Source organism: Cetorhinus maximus, chromosome 3 (genome assembly GCF_964194155.1).
Source record: "Cetorhinus maximus chromosome 3, sCetMax3.hap1.1, whole genome shotgun sequence".
In the NCBI taxonomy this organism is placed as follows: domain Eukaryota; kingdom Metazoa; phylum Chordata; class Chondrichthyes; order Lamniformes; family Cetorhinidae; genus Cetorhinus; species Cetorhinus maximus.
The window spans coordinates 90312027-90335719 of NC_135881.1; the positions used below are offsets into that span (position 1 = coordinate 90312027).

Here is a 23693-nt window from a genome sequence, read left to right on the forward strand (position 1 = left end):
TCCTTATTTACTCTATTACTTCATAACTTTAAAACATTTCTATCAAATCTTCCCTTAATCTTTTCTGCTTTAAGGATCTAAAATCCCAGGGTCTCTGGTCTCTCCATAGGCTCTCATCCCTCATACAATCCTAATAAATCTCCTCCGGGATCAAATAATTGAAGTGACTACGCTTCTCAGCTAAATTGTTTCATTTAAAAGGAGTTCCTTAAAAATTGATTCAGAGCACACAATGAAATATTAATTCATGAAGATTTTTTAAAAATTGTTCTTATAAATCAGATTTCTAAGTGGCTATGTCAAGTTGGAAGCCTAATTACAAATCACATATAAATGCATGCCTTTGTAGTTTAATCAACAAATGTAGGAACAAGAGAGGGATGGACTCCTACTCCCAAGAAGTGGGAGCTGTGTGTTGTGTGGAAGAGAGAGCTCCAGTTGGGGGAAGAATTATGATTATAATAAACCTAATTGGGATTGGCTACATGGATTTGCATGAAATTACAAAACGTTACCACATTATTTCACTAATGAGGGAGATGAGTGTTTAAGGCAGCAGAGCACAGGTGATCACTAGTTCTAATATGAAGTTCAAGATACTTTTGGTACATTCATCTATTCTGCAATCATACTGCTGTGAACATTATGTCATCATATATTTCAGTTATTTTGGCTCAGTGTTAGCACTCTCACCTCTGAATCGGAAGATTGTGGGCTTAAGTCCACCTCCATAGAGAGTTCAGTCCATTCATACACCTAAGTTGTCACTTTAGTGCAGTACTGAGGAAGTGCAGCAGTGTTGGAGGTGCCGTCTTTTCGGTGAGATGCGAAACCATCTCTCCTCTGACTGCACTTGGTACTATGAAGAAGAACAAGGCAGTTCTCCTGAGTGTGCTGCCAATATTTATCCCTCAACCAACAACATTTAAAACAACAAACACTTATTTGGTCATTATCTCATTGCTGTGCACAAATTGACTGTTGTACATCCTACACTACAACAGCGATTACGTTTCATAAGTACTTAAATGGCTGCAAAATACTTTGGGATGTCCTAAGGATGTGAAAGGCAATATGTAACTAACTTTCTTTCTATGTGCAACATCATGGTTCAAAAGGAAGCATTATGGTGCAATTGTTGAATCATACAGGAGGAGGGATTTTAATGCACATACTAAGTATTTCACCAACGAATTCACCAAGGCTTATTAGACAGTACCTTCCAAACGAACGACCACTACCATCTAGAAGGTCAAGGGCAGCAGATAGATGGGAACACCACCACCTGGAAGTTCCCCTCCAAGTCACTCACCATCTTGACTTGGAAATCTATTGCCTTTCCTTCACTATCACTGGGTCAAAATCCTGGAACTCCCTTCCTAACAGCACTGTGGGTGTACCTACACCACATGGACTGCAGCAGTTCAAGAAGGCAGCTCACCACCACCTTCCCAAGGGCAACTATGGATGGGCAATAAATGCTGGCCCAGCCAGCGAAGCCCACATCCTGCGAATGAAAAAAAGTAGAATCTCTTGAATGTTCTTGTAATATTATAAATATTTTTATGATGTTTTACAATTTACATTGATCAAACCTGCAAATGACTTTGAAACCTGCTGCCACCATTTCACGTCTTATCACTTGTTGCATTTCCATACCATGCTTTTCCAGAAATGTTCCTTGGTGATGTTGGAGATGACTCAGCACTAAGTGCTGTGCAATTTGGGCTTGTTCCCACCTATAAATGCTTTTTGCTCAAATAAGTACTGCTCATTGGGAATGAAATGAAAACAAATTGTGATAAACTGAAAGGCTCGGTTCATAAGCTTGCAAAGGATGTCGCATTTAGCTTTATATATGGCTATCACCAGCTTTTTAAAAAAAAAATAAGCAAATAATTAACAAGTATTTATTTTTCATGAATTTTTCTTGACTCTAATGTACATAAAATTACAGCCATCCTTTGGTAGCACCATTATTAAACAGCACCGATCTACAGCAGTTCAGCATAGAAGAGAACGGTGGAACACCATTTACTGGGAAAACTGTGGGAAGGCATCATCTACCTAACCGTGGTCTGATCACTCTGGAGTTGGAAGACACAGACGCCTACCCTGGACTGCCAAGTCCGAGCAGTAAGTTTCAAATACCATCTTAAAATTAAGTTGAAAGATGAACGGAGAACATAGTTTTATTTAAAGACAAAATAAAACTACCAACATAAGCATTGATACACAATCTGTGACATCTTGTTCACTAATACCCTGCTTGTGCTACAAGTTTACTGCTGATGGCACTGCTGAAGTTAAATCACCCATTTCATAAAATCTGAACAAAGAAGTGACCCTAATGTTCTGGAACAGCAGCTTTTCTGGGGGCTAGTCTTGACAACACTTCCATAATAAATAGATGGATGCGGCTGCGTTTCCCAATTGCTCAAAGGTCCAAATGAAAATCTTAGCAGGGTCTGAAAGGAACAGTCAACTCCCATCTCCAGCTGAAGTTGGCAACAGGTTAATACAAAACCATTGATGGAAATTAAAGGCAGTGAGCAGCAGTGCCTTTGGGACAGTCTAGTCTGTTCTTCTAAACTAAAAGAAAGACATCAATTCGATTACTGTACAGCAATGAAAGGCACGGAGAGGTGGGGCAGGGGAAGGGGCAAGATGTTTCATCACCACAGGAAATTTTCTGCTTTCTCATTGTGATCCCACTTTCCTATATATATCATCCATTGCTTTCAGTCTGGAACATGAACTAGCCAGCAGCTTGGTAAGCAGTATTCATGAATTGGTCCTTACTCACACACTGTTGCTAGAGATGTGTAAATGGACATTCGGCTTGCAAAACATTTAGCAAGAAATCCAACACTGAAAAAGCTGGAGATGGGAGCTAACTATTTCTTTCAGACCCTGCTAGGTTTTCATGTGGACCCTTGAGCAATTGGGAAAAGCAGCCGCATCCATCTATTTATTGTGGAAGTGTTGTCAATAAGCTGCTGTCCCTAGAACTTCAGGGTCAATTCTTTGTTCAGAGTCAATTCTTTGTTCAGATTTTATGAAATGGGTGATTTAATTCATTTATCTTTTGGTTACATCAATCCTGGTGGTATTTCCACTGTTCTGCTGCAACAATTTTTTCAATCACATTAACTAGGAGTAGTACTAATTTTGGTTCGTGACTATTTAACGTCTATTTGTGAGAAAAACTGTTGTACATAAAGGTGACATTTTTGCTGTCCTGAGGAAAACCAGATGAACCCGTGTACCTTCAATAACATCAAACCAGTCAGTTTATCCAAAATATAAGCAATTCATGCAATTGTATAAATAAAATAGCATCATTCATAGACCCAAGATGCTATAATTTTTGACTTTCAAAAACAGGAACTGAAATGATTTATTACTGTAATGATACAGGCCTGAATTTTCGCTCCCGGTTGGGAGCACAATTCCTGGCTAAGGAAACTCAACCAGGGAGAAATGCCCTGGGAGGTCAGATTTTCGGTCCGGGGGATGGTGCAGGTGAAAATGGGAGTCATGGCAAGCAATCCTGTAGTGAGTGCAGAGGCTGCCTGGAGTGGATGCAGGCTGGGCAGAAGGCCTCCTTCGGTGCACCGGCACTGTGTGGGAGGTTTTTAAAAATACAATAAAACATGTAACAGTCCTCACCTGTCACACCCCTTCACCCCTCCATGCACTCCATTGCCCCCCCTCCATGCCAACCCCTGCCACCTCATGCTCCCCAGCCCTCAAGGCCCTCCATGCCAACCTATGCCCCTCTATCCACCCCCATGGCCCTTTCTAGCACCTATTCCAACTTAGTGCCAACTTATGCCAACCCATGCCCTCCCCACACCATCCTTTACCCTTACACCTACCATGCCAACTCACCCTGTATCCACCATGGGCAGACCTCAGGATGAAAATGAAATGAGATAAAATGAAGTTATTAAACATCTATCGAATAATTCACTGGCCCAGATCTTCTGGTCTCCAGATAGTCGGAAAGTGGATATACCCCAGAAGATGTGTTATGGGACCCCTTAGAAGTCCCAACGCAAGGACTCCGTGGGAATTGCCTGGTAAGTTTGAACTTCGGAAGGCCAACACCCCTGCTCCTGGGACCCTCCGAAAAAGTCTCCAACTGTGAGTTAAAGTTGAAGACTTTGGACGGTTCTGACTTACTTACCTGAATAGTTACCCAGGAAATGTTAAACAGGAAAAACCTGGTCTAACACCTGGGTAAGTATAAAGCTGACCCCCACCCCACCCAAGTCACTCACACTGACCCCCCCCAACTACTCCCCTGACCCCACCAACTACCCCCTTACCCCCTGACTACTCCCTGACTACCCAACCAACACCCCCTACACAACCTGTCTAGCCCCCACTACCAGATTCCTTACAATCACCCCACCAACTCCCCCGACCTGACCTGATTAGTCCCCACTACCCGACTACCCCGACCCGACCCCGCCAACCCAACTACCCCCATGACCCAACATGACTAGCCTCCAACCTAACCTGGCTAGCCCCAACTACACCCTACCTCCCTCACTCACCTACTACCCTACCCACCTGCTACCCTGCCACCATACTCACTCTGTCACCCTATCCCCTTACCCACCCACTAAAATAGGGTTTCCAATCCTGATTGGAAGATCTGGGCCAATATTTCAAAAACAAAACAAAAACACTCTCATTGATAAAAACCCATTCACTACATTTAACTTCCTTTAATCCCTTATAAGAATAAACATTGAAATTTGTAGTCCCACTTCAAAGAGTCTATGACCATTTGGAGCTGTCAATCAAATTGTGAGGCACCCTACTGTGATAATGGAATGTTGTGAAATCAATCATGCACCACTAATACAGTTATGATAGTCCTCAGGCTTATGCCAACAGAGTGAAATAGTAATCACTGCTTTTTTAAATACCTGCAGTTTTCAAACATTTAAAGGGCAGGAGTTGTAAATGCCTTGACAGCTTGACAGTTCCAATGGGTTTATGCATGCACATTCATGTATAATTTTAACAATCCCAAAGGGAAACCTATCTTCCCCCAAAGGGCACCTGACCTCCCCAAAAAGTGTCCTGGGATCATATCCAAAAGAGCACCTTATCTCTCCAAAAGGTAAGGGTACCTTACCTCTCCACCTATCCAAGCAACTCCACAAAGTTTAGACCTGCCCTTACCATATCAAATCTGCAAACATTGTGTTTTCCACTCCTAGATGACAAAAGTCTGATATGACTGGAGGCAGCTACAGTTTTATATGGGCAGCTACCTCCATGAACCACAGATGTGAAATTTGGAATCCACCCCCATTCCCTCTCACCCACCCCTCCCCTACGAAAATGGGGTTTTCGGGAACGGGACTTTGAACCTGGGCTTCAAGACATTTCATAATAACAGAAAGGCCTTTACGAAAATTCAGGCCATAGTATGGGCATTTATAGACATTCCTCTACATCATTAAGTGTTGTATTTCACATCAATTTTAGAATGCAACTTAGAGATGTTTGCTTCAGAATCAATAGCTAAAATCTTCCAAGTAAGCAGCTAGTTTTTGATCCAGATTTCAGCCAAGGGTCTCCAAGATGGAATATTCCAGAGGCTGAGTTGCTGACTGCTACGGTATGTTATTCCATTATTGATTACAAAACACCCTTAAAGAATGCCTAAGGATGACCTTTGCAAATAAAATAGCATAGGGTATTTGGGAATAGACCATTTGGCCAAACAAGCCTGGATATTTTGGATGATCTCAACAACATCTTCCTCCTTCTCACTATTATGTTCAGTTTACAGTTTCTCTAGTTTGACATCATTTTTTAACCCATTTATATTGTTTGCAGCAATGATCTTTTCTAATAACTTATTACAAATGTATGTCTCCTGCCATTTGTCTGCAATAGTTCTTTGTCATCTCAAAGACTTGTTTATTGTGCAACCAGATCAATCCCTAGTTAATCTTTGCATTTTATTTAGATTCCTTTGGCCTTGTACCATCATTTCCCCATACCACACCTTAAGGCCAGTAGAATATATTGTGGTGACAAGTACATTGAACTTGACAGTAGTAGAGACAAGCAGAAAAGTGTCCACATGAGACTTCTTGCACAAGGCTATAATCACCCTGGTCATAGAGCAACGTCTCCATACGCATTCATGTATCTCTGATCCCCCACGATGTCCTTTACCTGGAATGGATGGAGTGGGGATGCCATGTCTAGATGGAGGCCAGGTGAAGTACTTGGCACTTGCCTGCTGTCTTTGAGATAGAGGGGAGCCTGTAAATGGCATGACACTTAATGTATCACTTCAATTAATTCACACATCCACTGAGGCATCGATGATGCAGGCTGCAGGCAACCCTGCCTTGGTAATGGCTCCCATCCAGATGAAGAGAAGGAGAGCCTGTTGCCGGCTGACAGAGGGACGTGAGGGGCAAGGGCCCAAGCAGCAAGAGGCAACGGGCCCCTATAAGGCCAAGAGGCTGGCGAACGTGGACCACTGCGATGGTGAGCGTTGGCCCGACCATGGATGTATTGCTGGCAGTGCTCTTATCCAGAGGTGAACATAAGGTAATGCCAAAGGTGCCCTCATATGTCCTGGGATGTGGTTGCTCACATATGCGAGCTTCTCCAGTATGAACTGCAGCTGCAATGTTTCTGGAGGGGTAATGCGGAGCCCCTGGCCTGCAATGAGTGAATCTCTGTCCGGGTGCCATTTAAAATGGCTCCACGACCTTCAACTCCATGAGGTAATTGCGGCATGGATGACTTCCTGCCTGCCCCCAATAAGATTCACTGTGCTTCTCCCTGTTGCATAATTAATGAGCTGAAAAGTGGAAGATCGGGCATGTTCACCTGCCCTGCCGCCCAGACTTAGGGCGGAATTTTCTGAGCCTGCTGACATCGGACGTGTTCGGCAGCATGAGCAGATAATATGGTGAGAAGACCAGAAATCATTTCACGATGTCGTGAAACCAGTTTGCAATCGTCTGCTCTGCCCGTTAATGATGGGCTATATTTCCCGCCATCAGATGTCAGGAACCTCATTGTAATACATCTACATATCATTATAAGCCCATCCCGCTGGAATCATCCCTCCCGCGCTGGATCATCTGAGCACGTCAATGGGAAAACACGTTGGTGCAGAACACCTCATGACAAGTGTGACGTGCGGAAGTTGGGACTCACAGTCAGGGCCTTGCTCACATCGCGGACATCTGAGGAGAGAAGATGCTGGAGTCCGACAGCAACGGGACCCTGGAGGAACACCTATGGCATGCTGGGTAGACATGGCTCCACCACGAAGCAGCTCATAGAAGTTGGAAAATCACTGTTGAGGGTCTGCTCACAACAGATGGTCATCAAGGGGGTGAAGAGGAAGGTCTAGCTGTGTTTGGGAGAGGAAGATGTACCGGGGGAGGTGGGAGCAGAAGGTCTAGGATCAACAGGGGGAGGAAGGTGGGGGGTGTGGGGGGGATGAGATGGGGGGGGAACGAATGGTCTGGTGGGGGAGGGGTGAGGTTGGGGGGAATGAAGGTGTCGGGGGGGTGAAGTTGGGAGGGAGGAAGAAGGTGTTGGGGGGTGATGTTGGGGTAGTGGGAGTACAGGGCAGGAGGGAGTAAAGGGATGAAGACAGCAACTGGGGAGGTAGGTGTAAGAGGGGAGCAAGATTTAAGGGACGGAGTTTGGAGGTGGGAAGGAGTCCGGGACGTGGAGGAGGGAGTCCAGGTGGGGGAGGAGGGAGTCTGATGGGGGAAGGAGGAGTAAGGGTGGATGAAGGAGTCAGAAAAAGGGAAGGACAAAGGGGAGAGGGGAGTCCGGAGGGGGGGGTGTCCAGGGATTGGGGGGAGGGAGCTCCAAGAGGGTAAAAAGTTCCAAGACGGGAAGGATGGGAAGGGTGGATATCCAGGTGGATGTGCAAGGAAGAGCTCTGTTGAGCCTATGTCTGCCTCCTGGGGTGCGAACTGAGGATGGGCGTGGTAAGAGGGAATGGTGAGAATGACCGAGGACAGAGTGAGGTGGGAGGGTTAGGCTGTGATGATATCGGTAGAAGGAACAGCGAGGGGGGTGGTTGCATGAGACTCAAAGGCAGACACCGACCCTGGGGGTGGGAAGGAGGAGGTCGGGAAGGTTAATGTGATTGGGAATGGAATTTTCGGGAAGGAAGGGAACATGCACGTTCACCAGGACATCCCTGAAATAAATGGATGACTGGGGCGTGGAAAGGACGGGGAACACAAGAAATACTGTAGCACTACCATGCTGGCTAAATCGAAAGTGAAACGAAAGTTGTGGTGGGCGAGATCAGGTGCTGCATGGGAGTGTGATCAGTGGGTGGGCGGAGATGCAGGTCAGCTCAGATGAACAACTGAAAGTGAACCCCTGCAGGCAGCATTGAAAATGCTCAGGACAGTGAGGTGAGTATGATCCGTGTGCTTGTACGAGGCTCTGAAAGGCTCTTTCACACATACATTCCTCCCTCCAGAATCACTCATGGTCCGAATGCATGCAGCAGAAATGCTAGTTGGGGTGTGGGGGGTGGTTGGGGATGTAGCGGAAGGACTCGCGAAGCCTGTCAATGAAGCTGAAAGACACCATTACACATTATTCAGTGAAAGTGAATATATTTTCAGATTATAAAGTGACAAAATGTGTTCACCCGTACAACCAATTGTGATCAGAATTTCTTAACTTTTGAACGCCTTAGACTTCTAGATGCTGCCCTAACATCTGAAGCAGGGGTGGACACAGCCTGTGCAATGGTTGGCCCTGTTGCCTCTGATGACTTTGGCGTGGGTCCTCTGGAGAGCTGAGGCTTTGTGGGCCGTTGCTTGCTTTGGCTGTCGTCCTGTGGGCCAGCTGCTCCCTCTGCAGTGACAGAGGACAAGGTTGAGGGGATCCTCGAGGAGGTTGAGGCCATGGCATACAAGGCTATAGGCCTAGCGCTGGAAAATAGGGTTAGAATAGTTAGGTACTTGTTTGACCGGTGCAGACTTGATGGGCTGAAGGGCCTTTTCTGTGCTGCAGACCTCTATACCTCTATGACTCTATGACTCTAGATCACAGGCAAAGGGGACTCAGAGGAAGAGGACAGCCTTTGAGATTCCTCATTGGATGACTCAGGAGTGTCCAGCTGCTGTTCCTCCTCCCTCTGGGTGCCTGAGGGCCCCAGCCTGACTCCATGAGGGGTAGGAGCACCTGGGGGGACGTCAAGGTGCCCCATTTCCCCCTCGCGTTGCCACTGCAGAACTCACCCATGACTACTGCGATGGAGAGCAGGCCTACGCGCATCTCTGCATTCTGATGGACCAGGGTCTCCATGGTATTCCTCATTCTCCCCATGAAGAACTCCATATGAGCAAATGTGGGCACCACTTCATCAAAGAACAGGCGGCTGCACTCCTCCAACTCGCGTGCCACTCTGTTGAGGGCTTCCAACAGCTCTGCATGATGCTCCCTGGCCTTCTGACTCTCCTGGATGAATTGGAAGGCCCAATTCAGAGGCCCAATATCTGACTTGGACCTCCACAGATGCCTCTTCCCCAGCAGTCCTCCAAGTACCAGGGAGCTCAGCTGAACCTGCCTCCTCCTGCTGCAGATACGTGTCCGTACGGTGACCACCAAATTGTGAACTCGAGCCTGCTCTAGATCTAGGTCCCACCGAGGTGTGTGTCTCTGCGCTGTTGGGGGTGTGTGTAAGCACCGTGACGGATCTTCCAGGCTGCTTATTTGCAGCTCTTCAATGGAGGAGGTGTCCTCTTGGCTGGAGGTGAGGACATGGATGGTGCTGAGGGACTGGCTGGCTGAGAGTGTCGGTCGCTTGGCAGAGCTCCCTGTGAACCAAAGTGGAGATAATTAGTGCATGGCAGCAGAGTCAAAAGCAGGAAAGAGAGAGAGAGCACTCACAGTTGCATTGAAGGAGGGATAATGTCGTGCAGGATCCTCACGAGGGTGTTTGCCGCCGACCTCACCGTCACCGCAGGCACGGTCCATGTCCTCACCAGCCAGCGCGATGGCACACTCCTCAAAGTGAGTGAGGAACCTAATGTGGGCCACTCCACCCCAGGTCTCCCTGCTGTTGTGAGCCAGCTTCACCAGCATGAAAGCAGATAGCGAGAGTGAGCAGGACACATGGCACTGCATGGAATGTTTGTGTGGTGAGCGAAGACATGGACGGATGAGGACACGAGCGCGATAGGATATGAGGCTGATGGAAATGAGGGTGGGTGTGAGAGTTAGTGGTGTTGTCCCTTGAGGTGCGAGATCCCTGTGGATGTGTGATAGGTTTGTGATTGTGTGAGCTGAGAGTGATGAGAAGAGTGAATTACCCTGGCAGAATGATGAGACCATTCATCCTCTTGTGGCACTGGGTGGCTGTCCTCTTTTGCAGGGCAGTGGTGCTGACCACCACTGCCACCGCCCCCCACGCTGAATTAATAATGTTACTGCCCATCCTATGGCAGAGCGGGGATAGAGGGCATCACCGTGAGCCTTCACTGCATCCAAAAGGCGCTCAAGGGACTCATCGTTAAACCAGGGGGCTGCAGTCTTCTTGCCTTTCAGGGCCATGTCTTCTTTTCAGCAGTCATGGGCTGAAAGCACTGAGGTGTGTGCGTGCGGCTGCACTTTAAATATGGCGCCTGGCACGATGAAGCGATGAGGTGTTGGCGAAACAGCATGTTTCCCTGGAATGCATAACTATTGAGGCGGGATTGAGACAATACGGAGTGAAAAGCCGTCATTGCGCCAACGGGTAAAACATCCATTTTTCCCATCAGCTCCCGCACTTAGTGCAAGTCTGGGACGATTCCGCCCTTAGTCTCCAGAAAGGAAAATTCCATCCATACTTTTTACACTTTGAATTAACTGTTTTTAATTGCTATGGTTTTCTAGTTCTCCATGCTAATTATGCTCCACATTTTTTCAGTATTTGTCAGAAATTAAAGTCAATTGCCCAAAAAGGCCATTTGGCCCATTGATATTTGTCTTTGTATTCAAGCTGTCCCAGCCTAGTATCCAGCTGTGCTTTGAGCACCCTTAAAGTTAGTCTTACATTTTTGTTTGCATGTGTCTGACCAATTGCATAAGCAATCTAAATACTGTTTGCATAATTTAAGTGCCTATCTGACTTAGGCTATTATTCCATTCCTCTCCTGTTCTAGTATGCAGTATGAGATCTGGGCCTCCCATTTACACCTGGCTGGCCACCAGTTTTCTGCTGATTTATCTCACCTTCTGTTTTTTATTTCTAACCAAGCATGCATAATGTTTGTGGATAGGTTTAGCTACATACTGTTTTACAGATAATTGAATGGATAAAGTGGGGTTAGGATTCTATCTGATTATCAGTTAGTCAGTAGATTCCTTAGTGCATGTTTTATTAACAAAGCTATCAACATAACATTGAAAACTCTGCTAATGTCACCAAGTAGGTTTTAATTTTTGCACAGGGCTAGACTTTATACTAACAGCATTAGGTAATCTTTAGTTCAGTCTCTAGAGATTAAGAAAATAATAATCGATAGGTGCATTGCAATGGGTCAATAACAAAGGGCTTTAGCAGTGCACAGTAAAGCTTTCCAGTTTAAATTGAATTTTGAATGATAAAAGATGATGAAAACATAAAAATAGAATCAAAAGTGGAAAATTAAATCCACAGAATCAAAAACCCAAAGTAAAGAATTCTTGAGGAGGTAAGGCATGATAATACTTGGTTTTTCCAGATGATAAAATATTTATGGAGCTATTTAACAATCAATATATGGGTGCACAACTTGTTAACTGTGTCCAATACATTCCATTTTTTTCTTTACCAAAAGTAAAAATCAGCTTTTTGAAATTGTAATTCATAACGCACTAATCCTGCAGCTGTAGTGTTTTAAACATTATACTGGATGGAACCTTTAACTGAAGTTTCATCTTCAGGCAGTGAGGGACTCAATTCAACCTTTAAAATCAGTGTGACTATACCAGGGTTTCACCATGTTGTTAATTTGACAGTTTTAACATGTTGTGATGTTTATAACAATTTAATGATGTAGGATTGTGTTGACGTTTCTGCTTGTCCACTGTCAGTAAAAGCATCCCATCCTTTGGAGAAGAGGCTAAGCTGAGCTTCAGCTGTCTATTCAGGGCGATGTTGAAGATCCCAAATGACTCTTCTGCTATCTTGGCCAACAGTCCTTCCTTGGCCAAAATCTCCAGCATAACTGGTTGTTCATCTCATTGCAGTTTATGGCATGCTGATAAAGAACAGCTACTACTTTTGCCTACATAATAGTCATGACTTTAAAAGTAATTAAGTGAAAATCTTTCAGATGTTTTTACTTGATAAGGTGCTATATAAATGCACGTAATTTGTTTTACAAATCTCATCCTCAATTTAAGCAGGGTCGGCCAAGTGAAGCTTGCAGGTGCTCAAAGCTGCTGTACAATTAAGTATCAGCAGGTGTGCTTGTAGCAAACTGATGTAGCATGGTGTCTGCTTCCCTGCCCCTGACCTGATATATTCCAGAGACTGGACAAAATTCCTCTGAACTGAAGCAGCCAATGATGAATGGCAGGATGGTCTATGACTTGAGTTCACAATGTCTGGAATGTACAGTGAGGCAACTTACTGTTAAACTGCTAATGTACCTGATCTGTAAGCATTTATTGAGGTTGTATAATGCTTTAATCCTCATCTATGCTTGTCGGTAGTAGAGTCAATTGGTGTATAATATTTCGAGAAATCAGTTGGGTGAACAGTGGTACGATTCCTTTTTGGTGCAAACATCGTTGGTGCTCATTATGCCAACTACAACTGAAAGTGAAAATCAATTTCTGAAATGTGGGTGAAAGAAAATGATAGACACACAAGGAATGGAATATATAAAATAATATTAATGGAGATATCATGTCAAATTGGAGATTTATAGATTAGTTATTGGTGTGCCTTTACTTCTTACTGTACATTTAAAACCTAGGTAAAGTAATGCCAAAAAATCTGATGCTACAGTGCCCTTATTTTAAACAATTTTTTTTTTCACTTTTTCTGTCCCTCGTTGGGTAAGTGCTTATTGTGCTGCTTCATTTAAAGTCTGTTAGTGCTGCAGATTTGATCCTCCTCCTCACTGACATTTCCTATTGAGTGCACCACTCTTCTAACAGCTGTTGTATAATGGGACTGTCAGGGGTTTCTAGTTGGCCTTTTAAAATCAAATCTATATTATTTGAAAGAGGCTATTTATTTCTCGCTTATGGGCAATGACTCATCAGAAAGTATCAGGTGCTTGCCATCTCTCATATTTTGTTTTAATTTTTTTTGTTTATTACATGGGTGTTATGTACAAAACACTTATCCCAGTTGTGATGGAGATAATTTTTTTATTTGAATAAAGAAACCAATATGTCTCTTCCGTTTCAACAACATTCAATCACTATGAAGATTATAGCAATTAAAATGAAAGTATTCACTTGGGAAAAACCAATCTTCTGACATTGTTATCAGAGTGATTGATCCATTTTAAAATGATTATGAAGATTTCCACTATTTCTGTCCTGATTCAACTGAGTGTTGCTGCTCCCATCCATCACAATCTCAGGGCGGAATTTTCTCAGAATTGCACTAAGTGCGGTAGTGGGCAGGTAAAATGGAGACCCGCTGAATAAAATGGTGGGTTTTCACGCCATATCATCCCAAGCCCGCCTCATTATTTATTCACTCCTGTGAAACACACCGTTTCCAGGGCGGCGGGGTCTCATTCGCCTGCCCGCATCACCTGGCTCTTGCATCCTACCGGCCACCACCAGCAAAGCACTCATTGCCATCAGCTCACCACCACTGCCCGGGAGACATGGCCAGCAAAGGAAAAAAGACGGCAGCTCCCGGCTTCAACAACTGGTCCCTCGAGCAACTGCTGGATGCCATGGAGGCCCACCGGGATGTGCTCTACCTCCGCTCTGGCCGCAGGTTGGGTGGCAATGTCACCAGCCCAGCTTGGGAGGCGGTGGTCAGCGCAAACGCCGTGCAGAGGAGGACAGCCACCCAGTGCCGCAAAAGGATGAATGATCTCCTCTGTTCCACCAGGGTAACCCACTCTTTTCATCACTCCCAACTCACACACTCGCAAACCCATCACACATCCACAGGGCCCTCACTCACTGCCAGTTCAAGGGACATCATCATTCACTCTTTCACACACACCATCATTGTCCTCATCCTGCCCATGGGACCATTCACCACCCACACAGGCCAGGCATATTTATCATCTGGCCCAGCAGGAGTCCTGATACACTCTCCCCATCTCTTTCCACGCTGGACAAACTGGCTCACAACAGGAGGGAAAAGCCGCAGACAGGTGGAGGGATGCGGAGATCAAAGTTCTGACAGAATTCGAAAACAGAGCCATCCAGCTAGCTGGTGATAACCGGGACTGGTCCTGTCCTGACAGTGAGGTCGGCACTGCTCTACCGAGTGAGGATTCAGCAGTGTAACATCCATCAGACAACCATGCCATTAGTGGTGTGTCCTCTTTCACAGGCCCCTGCCATGCACTAATTATCTCTCCTTTCTTTTGCAGGCAAATCCGCCAAACAGCCGACAGAGTCCATGGCCCAGACCCTCCAATCAAGCTCCGAAGAAACATCTGAAGAGGAATCTGGAGGCACCCGCCCTGAAGATCCGTCACTGTGCTCACCCACACCCCCCACCAGCGCAGACTCACAACTCAGTGGGAGCTAGGTTTAAGGTAGCCTCGGGATAATAATCTGGTGAGCATATCACACTTTCTGATCCACTGCAGGCAGAGGCAGGGACTTCCCAGATCCCCGGTACTCAGAGGACTGCTGGAGGCCAGAACGTTGCTGACTCCGAGTCAGATGATGAGCCCCTGGATTCGGTCATGTCACATGGAGCTGCAAAGGCAAGCTCGGGAACATCAGGAAGGGATGCCCACTGCACTCCTCAGATTGCAAAGCGCAATAGAGGACTCCATCCGTCTTCAGGCTGAGGTGATAGCGCCAGCATTTGCAATGCACCAAGGTCAACGCTGGCAGGATGGCAGCTGCCATGATGACCTTGGTCCAGGATGTCACTCCTGCACTGCTGTGCGGGCTTAGCTCCATCACTGATGCCATAGTTGGCCTCCAGCAGTGGTACACAAGAGGGGTGCTGGGCAGCTCGATCTCACTCCAGCTACCCCTGAGTCAGCCAGGGGCCCTTGGGCACTCAAGGGGAGGAGGATCAGCAGGTGCACGCTCCGGGGCCATCCACCCAGGTCACCCTGAGAGTGATCGGCCTATCCGAATACCTGCTTCCTGTGACCTCCACAGCTTCAGCTTCACAGGCTGAGGAGGGTTCAGGGCTTGGGGCCAATGTGGAATTCTGTCCAAACAGGGGTACGCTCGGTCAGAAGACCACTGCGCACCTACTCCACCTCAATGCCCAGTATGACGTCGGGTCCGAGAATGACTGTCCTGAAGTCTTGAATGGCATTGGCATTGGCCGTGAGCCAGACGTGCGACGCGCCAACTCCTGTGGAAGTATCCTGCTCACTCCTCTGCCACCCAGCACGTCCCCGATCCTGGTCATCCCAGCAGCCACAGCGCTCCTCTCCGCCAGCCACTGAAAGGGATGGATGGGCAGATTCCTGAGCAGCAGCTCTCTCACGATAGCCACTACTCCTGATGGGGGAGAGCTGCGTCGCGAGGCGACCATGTTCCAGACTTTGATCAGATCCTGGTAAAAGATGGACAACACCTGCAAGGAGCCACGAAGGCCCTTCCGGTCTACAAACAGGAGCTGCACGTCATAATTCAGGCCGTGCACCTGGCAGAAGAAATATGTCACCAGGGGACACAATCTCGGAGGAGGCTTGACATAAAGGTATCGCTGCAGGGCCTGAAGGCGGAAGGTCACCACCCATAGGTAAAAGTAGTTGCACAGCCTGGCCACGGGTGTTGATCACTTGTACATATTGTTCACTATTGTCAATAAACTCCTAAGAATGTCACCCTGCTTGTGGCTCCTTGTTCTGATGAGCAGTGTTCTTGTCCCTCAGATGTGAAACTTTTCTGCGCAAGATAAAAGGCAGGTGTCTCAGTCCAGGGCCTCTTCCCTAAGCTTTGTGCAGCCTTCAGACCACAATGATGACCCAGCCTCAAACTCCCTGGAAACATTACTGATGCCTGCACATCGACGGTGCTGGTCATTGCTGTCAGAATGTAGTGGGCAGGCGCCACAGAGTTCTCTCATACTCTCTGTGTGCTCTCAGCACCTTTAAGGTGGGGCTGGCCCCCCTCACACCAGCATCTGCGACCAGTGATGCTGTGCACCAGCTCCTGAAGGGCTGAGGTGCTGAAGGTGGACACAGCAACAGATGCGTCTAAGGTTTCATGTCTACGTCTCTGAGATGGCCCTGATCATGGAGCGCAAGTGAGCTGCCCTCAGCCAGACAGGAGTCAGACATTCTCAGAGGCTATGTGAAGATCTATGGAGTGTCCTCACTGCATGTTGTCATCATCCTCCTGAGATCGAGCAACTATTAGGGCCTCCACTGCATCTCCATGACAGGAACATTCTCACAGAGGGTATTGGCCCTGCAATAAGCCAGACTGGAGTCAAACGTTCACAACTGCGATGTGAGGATCTATGGGGACACCTCACTGCATGTCATCATCATCCTCTTCAAATCTGGCAACTATGAGGGCCTCCTGAGGTGGCTGCCTCGTCTGGCCAGTGCGAGGGGCTCATCCCCGTCGACATCCTCCACTTCGGAGGAGATGTGCAGATTTTCCATCTCTTCCTCAGCCGGCTCCTCACCCCGTTGCAGCGCCAGGTTGTAAAGGGCGCAGCAGACGACGACGATGCGTGACACCCTCTGTGGACTGTATTGCAGGGCTCCACCAGACTGGTCCAGGCACTGGAACTGCATCTTCAGCATCCCAATGGTCTGCTCCACCAAGTTGTGAGTTGCTGCATGAGCCTCGTTATGGCGCCACTCTGCTGCAGTCTGAGGCCGCAACATTGGTGTCATCAGCCACGGCCTCTGTGGGTAGCCCTTGTCCCCAAGGAGCCAACCCTGCAGCCTCTGTGGAACCTGGAAGACTGCAGGGATCTGTGAGCGACTCAGGATGTAGGCATCGTGTACAGTCCCTGGAAACTGTGTGCACACCTGCAAGATGTGTTTCTGGTCGTCGCGTACCAGCTGCACGTTCAGTGAGTGGACGCCTTTGCAGTTGAGGAAGTCCACCGAGACCTGAGCGCCACATGACTGCAGTCAATTGCACCCTGCACCTGTGAGAATCCTGAGATCAGGGCGAATCCAATGGCCCTTGTATCCTGGCTGTCCCGGTCCTGGACGAAATGCACGAAGCTGTGTGCCATGGAGAAGATAGCATCCGTGACCTCATGGATGCATTTGTGGGTGGCAAATTGTGAAATCCCACAGAGATCACCTGTGGAGCCCTGAAAGGAGCCACTGGCATAGAAATTGAGCACCACAGTCACTTTCACAACCACTAGCAGTGGGAGCCCTCAATGTCCCCTTGGTGCCAAGTCCTGCAGTAAGTGGCAGATGTGAGCCACCAGGTCCCGAGACATGCGCAGTCATCAGCAACAGTGGTTTTCAGTCATCTGCAGGAATGACAGGCAACATCTATAGATCCTGGGTCTCGCGAGGCGTCAACCACCACGGCTCGTTGCCGCTCCTGGGCAGTGTGTGCAGTAGCTCCTGCTACCCCTTCTTCATGAGGTTAGTGCTCCTGCCTTTGCGCAGCCAGGAACCTCAGTCGCTCTCTCCTCAGTCTTTCACGGTCTCTGTAGGCCAACAGGCGTACAGCTAGATCACCAGGATCCATGATCTGACGTGGTCCTCCTGCAGCACGAAAGAGAGAGAGACGTGGTTATCATGGCTGTACTTAACACCTTTCCTGCCCCTGTGTGACTGCCCCTTAACACGTCCCGGAGAGTGCTGATCACCCCTCAGATGGCCAGAGATGAGTGTGCTGCATGGTTTCCCCGCCAACCTGCGACATGTGAGACACTGGTCCAAGCCAGGATGCTGAGATTGCAAGGGGCTGTGAGCACCTCCAGCAGTGACTGCTACATGGCCAGCATTGGCGAGGAGATTGTACAACGTGTGCAGCCCAACTGCTCCACATTCCAATGAAGTGATAGCGGACTCAAAGTCTGTGCCACTAGGGTGGGGGAAGGTATGGAGCACTTGGTGGCCCTTTCATACCGCCACGTTGCTTGCATGGGTGGGCAGGCTAGGAGTCCAACTCCATTCACATCTTTGTAGTTGTGCCTGATCAGTTGCAGAGGAATGGTCAGTTCATTTAGGTGTCCCTAATGCTTGACCCACTTCCCTTGCTTTTTTAAAATTCATTCTTGGGATGTGGGCTTCGCTAGTTGGGCCAGCATTTATTGCCCATCCCTAGTTGCCCTTGAGAAGGTGGTGGTGAGCTGCCTTCTTGAACCGCTGCAGTCCATGCAATGTAGGTACACCACAGTGCTGTTAGGAAGGGAGTTCCAAGAATTTGACCCAGCGACAGTGAAGGAACGGCGATATATTTCCAAGTCAGGATGGTGAGTGACTTGGAGGGGAACTTCCAATATGGTGTTCCCATCTATCTGCTGCCCTTGTCCTTCTAGATTGTAGTGTTTGGAAGGTGCTGTCGAAGGAGCCTTGGTGAATTCCTGCAGTGCATCTTGTAGATGGTACACACTGCTGCTATTGTGCATCGGGGGTGAAGGGAGTGAATGTGTGTGGTGCCAATCAAGCAGGCTGCTTTGTCCTGGATGGTGTCAAGCTTCTTGAGTGTTGTGGGAGCTGCACTCATCCAGGCAAGTGGGGAGTATTCCTTCACACTTCTGACTTGGTGCCTTGTAGATGGTGGACAGGCTTTGATGAATCAGAAGGTGAGTTACCCATCACGATTCCTAGCCTCTGACCTGCCCTTGGAGCCACAGTACTTATATGGCTAGTTCAGTTCAGTTTCTGGGCAATGGTAACCCCTAGGATGTTGATAGTGGGGGATTCAGTGATGGGATGATGGTTGGATTCTCTCTTGTTGGAGATGGCCATTTCCTGACACTTGTGTGGTGCGAATGTTACTTGCCACTTGTCAGCCCAAGCCTGGATATTGTCCAGGTCTTGCTGCATTTTGGCATGGACTGCTTCAGTATCTGAGGAGTCACAAATGGTGCTGAACATCTTGCAATTATCAGCGAACATTCCCACTTCTGATCTTATGATGGAAGGAGGGTCACTGATGAAGCAATTGAAGATAGTTGGGCCGAGGACGCTACCCTGAAGAATTCCTGCGGTGATGCACTGGAGCTGAGATAACTGACCTCCATCAACCACAATCATCTTCCCTTCTGCTAGGTATGACTCCAATCAGTGGAGTGTTTTCACCCGATTCCCGTTGACTCCAGCTTTGCTAGGGCTCCTTGATGCCACACTCTATCAAATGCTGGCTAAAGTGAATTGAGAAACTAGGTTAAAAGGTAGGACCCTAGAGATGCAGTGACAGACTTTTAAACAGATATTTAATAACTCTGCAAAGATTTATCCAGTGAGAAAGAAAGACTCTTTGAGAAGGATGCATCATCTGTGGTTAAATAAGGAAGTTAAGATTATATCAAATTGAAAGAAACACTGTACAAATCTGCAAAGATTAGTGCTAAGTCAGAAGATTGGTTAGATTTTAAAAACCAGCAAAGAATGACTAAAAAAAAGAATGAGAGAGCAGAGAACGAGAGACAGCTAGCTAGTAATATATAACACCGATCATAAGAGTTTCTACAAGTATTTAAATAGGAAGAGTGATTAAAGCTAGTGTTGGTCCTCCAGAGAGTGAGTCTGGGGAATTCATCATGGCAAACAATGAAATGACAGAGACATTGAACAGGTATTTTGTGTCTGTCTCCACTGTAGAAGACTTAGAAAACTTCCCAAAGATACTCGAAAATCAAGAGGTGAAAGGGTGGGAGGAACTTAAAACAAGGGAAAAGGCCCTGGGAAAACTATTAGACCTAAAGGCTCACAAGTCCCCAGGACCAGATAGCCTGCATCCAAGGGTCTCAAAATAAGTGGCTGCAGAGATTATAATCTTCCAAAATTCATTAGATTGAGGAAGGATCCCAGTGGATTGGAAAATAGCAAATGTGACAACTTTATTCAAGAAAGTGGGGAGACAGAAAACAGGAAACTACAGGCATTAGCATACATCGGTCATAGGGAAATTGCTAGAATCCATTATTAAGGAGGTTATAGCAGGATACTAGGAAAATCATGACACAATCAAGCAGAGTCAGCATGGTTTTGTGAAAGGGAAGTCATACTTAACTAATTTGTTAGTGCTTTTTGAGGAAGCAACAAGCAAGGAGGCTAAAGGGGAACCTGTAGATGTGGTGTAATTGTACTTCCAAAAGGCATTTGATAAGGTGCCACATCAAAGGTTAGTGCACAAAATAAGAGCTCATGATGTAGGGAGCAACATATCAGCATGGATAAAGGGTTGGTTAGCAAACAGGAAGCAGAGAGTAGGGATAAATGGGTATTTTCGGGTTGGCAACTTGTAACTAGTGGAGTGCCACAGGGTTCAGTTGCTGGGGCCTCAACTATTTACAATCTACATTAATGACGTGGGTGAAGGAACAGAATATATGGTAGCTAAGTTTGCTGATGACACCAAGATAGGTAGGAAAATAAGTTGTCAAGAGGAGGTAGAGAGTCTACAAAGGGATTTGGATAGCTTAAGTGATTGGGCAAAAAATTGGCAGATGGAGTATCGTGTGGGAAAATGTGAACTTTCCCACATTGGCAGGAAGAATAGAAAAGCAGCATAGTATTTAAATGGAGGGAGTTTGCAGAACTTGGTGGTACAGAGGGATCCGAGTGTCCTGGTACGTGAATCACAAAAAGTTAGTATGCAGGTATGGCAAATGATTAGGAAGGCAAATGGAATATAAAAGTAGGAAAGTTTTACTGTGGCTGTGCAGGTCTTTGGTGAGACCACGTCTGGAATACTGTATACAGTTTTGGTGCCCTTATTTGAAAAAGGATATAAGTGCATCAGAAACAGTTCAGAAAGGTTCACTCGACTCTCCTGGGGTGAGGGAGTTATCTTATGAAGAACGGTTAAACAGGTTGGGCCTACATCCATTGGAGTTTAGATGAATGAGAGGTGATCTTATTGAAACATAGAAGACCCTGAGGTGATAGAATGGAAACCGGGAGGATGAGGGACAGTTTAAGAATAAGAGGTCGCCCTTTTAAGACTGAGATGCAGAGAAACTTTTTCTCTCAGAGGGTCACAAGTCTGTGGAATTCTCTTCCCCAGAAAGCAGTGTAGGGTCATTGAATTTGTTCAAGGCTAAGTTAGATACATTTTTGAGAGGCTCAGGAGTCAAGGGTTATGGGCGGCAGACAGGAAAATGAACAACCAGATCAGCCACGATCTTTTTAAAATGGTGTTGGCTCAAAGGGCTGAATGGCCTACTCCTGCTCCTAAGTTCTATATTCCTATGTAATAAAGCAGGAGAAGAAGCCATTGTAGGTGATTCTTTACCAAAACTGGGTGAGTGAAACCAGGTAAGGGCAGTCCCACCCAGCTAATCTATTGTAGGTAGGTGTTGGAGCATGCCATGATTAACCATGTCAAAAACAGCAGACAGGTCAAGAAGGATGTACGAACGCACGAACAAGTAGCGATAGCTTTTCATGGTCACAGTCACATAAGATGCCACTTTGAAAAGGGCCATTTCAGTACTTGCCTGGATTGAAGCATGGAGTTGTGGAAAAAAGTTCATGGATTTGAGAAGGATTTCGGAGAGGAAAGCAAGAATGAGGCGGGGTGATAGTTTGCAAGTGTAGTGTAGGCCAAGGGTGGGTTCTTTTGGGGGGGGAATGATGATTGCATATTTGAAGGGCCAGGGACAGTATCCCTATTTCTTCTGTTTCCATGTTCTAATTGATACTAAGGAAATTAAGGGATATATAGATGGTGCGGGAAAATGGTTTTGAGTTTGAAGATCAGCCATGATTTATTGAATGGTGGAGTAGCATTGAAAGGCCAAGCAGCCTACTCCTCCTATTTTTTATGTTCTTGTGTATCTGAGGATAAGGAACTATTAATGTCAGCAACATAGGTGTGTCTTTCCTGTTTTCCTGATACATGTGGTTTACCCAGTTCTGGCCACATTCCAGAGCTCTTGGTGTATTCTCCTTTCTAACAGATATTTCTAACAGTTGATGTTCCACTGTTTTATAACAAGGTCATACAAACCCCCAGTAGCAGTTGTCTTCTTTCTCCTCAAAACAATTTCTCACCTTTCTGCTTTCTCAGCCCCAATAGGATTTTCTATTCTCAACAAATACTTGGGCCAAGATTTTGCCCTCGTGGGGCGGCTCGGCGGGGGCGAGCAGGAGCGGCCGGGAAGCCAACTGCCGGCAATGATTGAGCCATGACTGTGATTTCACACTGGGCAGGCCACTTAAATGCGTGCTGCAGTGCTCAGTCTGTGTTGGGCAGGAGGAAAGGAGAGTGAGCGCGCAAGTTGGCACATGCACGCGAGTGCGCACAGGAAAAGCTTCCTGAGGCATAGAGCTGCTTCAGGGAAATGAAGATTTTTGAAAATAAAAAATTTAAAAATGTTAAAAAAACATGTCCCTGTTCATTTGACTCTGTCACATGAACAGGGACGTGTTATTAATGAAATGTTACAATTTTTATTTGATTTTTGATTGCTGTTGGAAAACTCATCCTGCCCGTGGATGAGGTTTCCTAAAAAATCCAAAAACCGCTTGGCCTTCTTGCCTACCCGCCAACCGTAACGTTGGACGGGCAGTGAAAAATTTAATTTAATTATAATTTTAATGGCCTTAAAGGCCTATTAATTGTCAGCGGGCGCGCTGCTGACTCCCATGCACGCCCATCGACCGACATATCGCACGAGTGCGCAATGATGCCGGGACGCTCACCTGATGTCATCGCGTGCCATTTTACACTTGTTCAAGTCATGCACAAACCTGACCGACAAGTGAAAAATTCTGGCTTTGGACTCTGCTCTTACAGCTGACTGACATGTTGTTAACTTGTTGTACTTCATCTATCAACCTCTCACACTGCATCAACTGAATATGTTATTGCTTCTATTGGTATTCACCAAGAGAATATTTGAGCCACTTGAGCTTTAACTTTTTTCTATCAGCCCTTTTTGCTTCACTAACTGTTGACAAGCTTTTACTGCTTCACTCAAATCAAGTCTAGTAATTTCCCTCAAAGGCCCTGTGGGGCTGCATTTAGATGATGATGGGCTCAAAAGTGATGCTCCAGCTATTCGATTATTGAAAAACCACCATGATAACTCCAGCTATTTTTTCAACAGCTTCTATCAGACCACTTATGATCCTGTTGACAGTTTATTACCACAAATAAGTTATCATTTGGATATTGCATTGACTCAAGACAAATCCTTACTGAGTATCACATGTGAGGTGAAAAACTGTGTGTGTGCGCTATATGATGTTTTGGTGGATAAATGTAACGCACGAAGTGACACAGAACCATCAATGCCAGGAAGGATTAATTTCACATTGTCAAATAGTGCTTTCTGTATTTTATACTCATCGTGTCCTATATGGTGTGGTTCTTATTTCAGTCATCCCATTATAAATGTA

At 46.4% G+C, this 23693-nt stretch overlaps 1 protein-coding gene across 1 annotated transcript in view; it reads left to right on the forward strand.

The window, feature by feature from the left end:
- Positions 1–824: 824 nt before the first annotated feature.
- Positions 825–23693, forward strand: part of LOC144672242 (band 4.1-like protein 4B) — a 67044-nt gene continuing 44175 nt past the window's right edge. The window contains exons 1-2 of the mRNA XM_078534082.1: positions 825–889; positions 1958–2136. Coding sequence (XP_078390208.1) covers positions 825–889; positions 1958–2136 — 244 coding nt within the window. The remainder of the gene's footprint in view (positions 890–1957; positions 2137–23693) is intronic.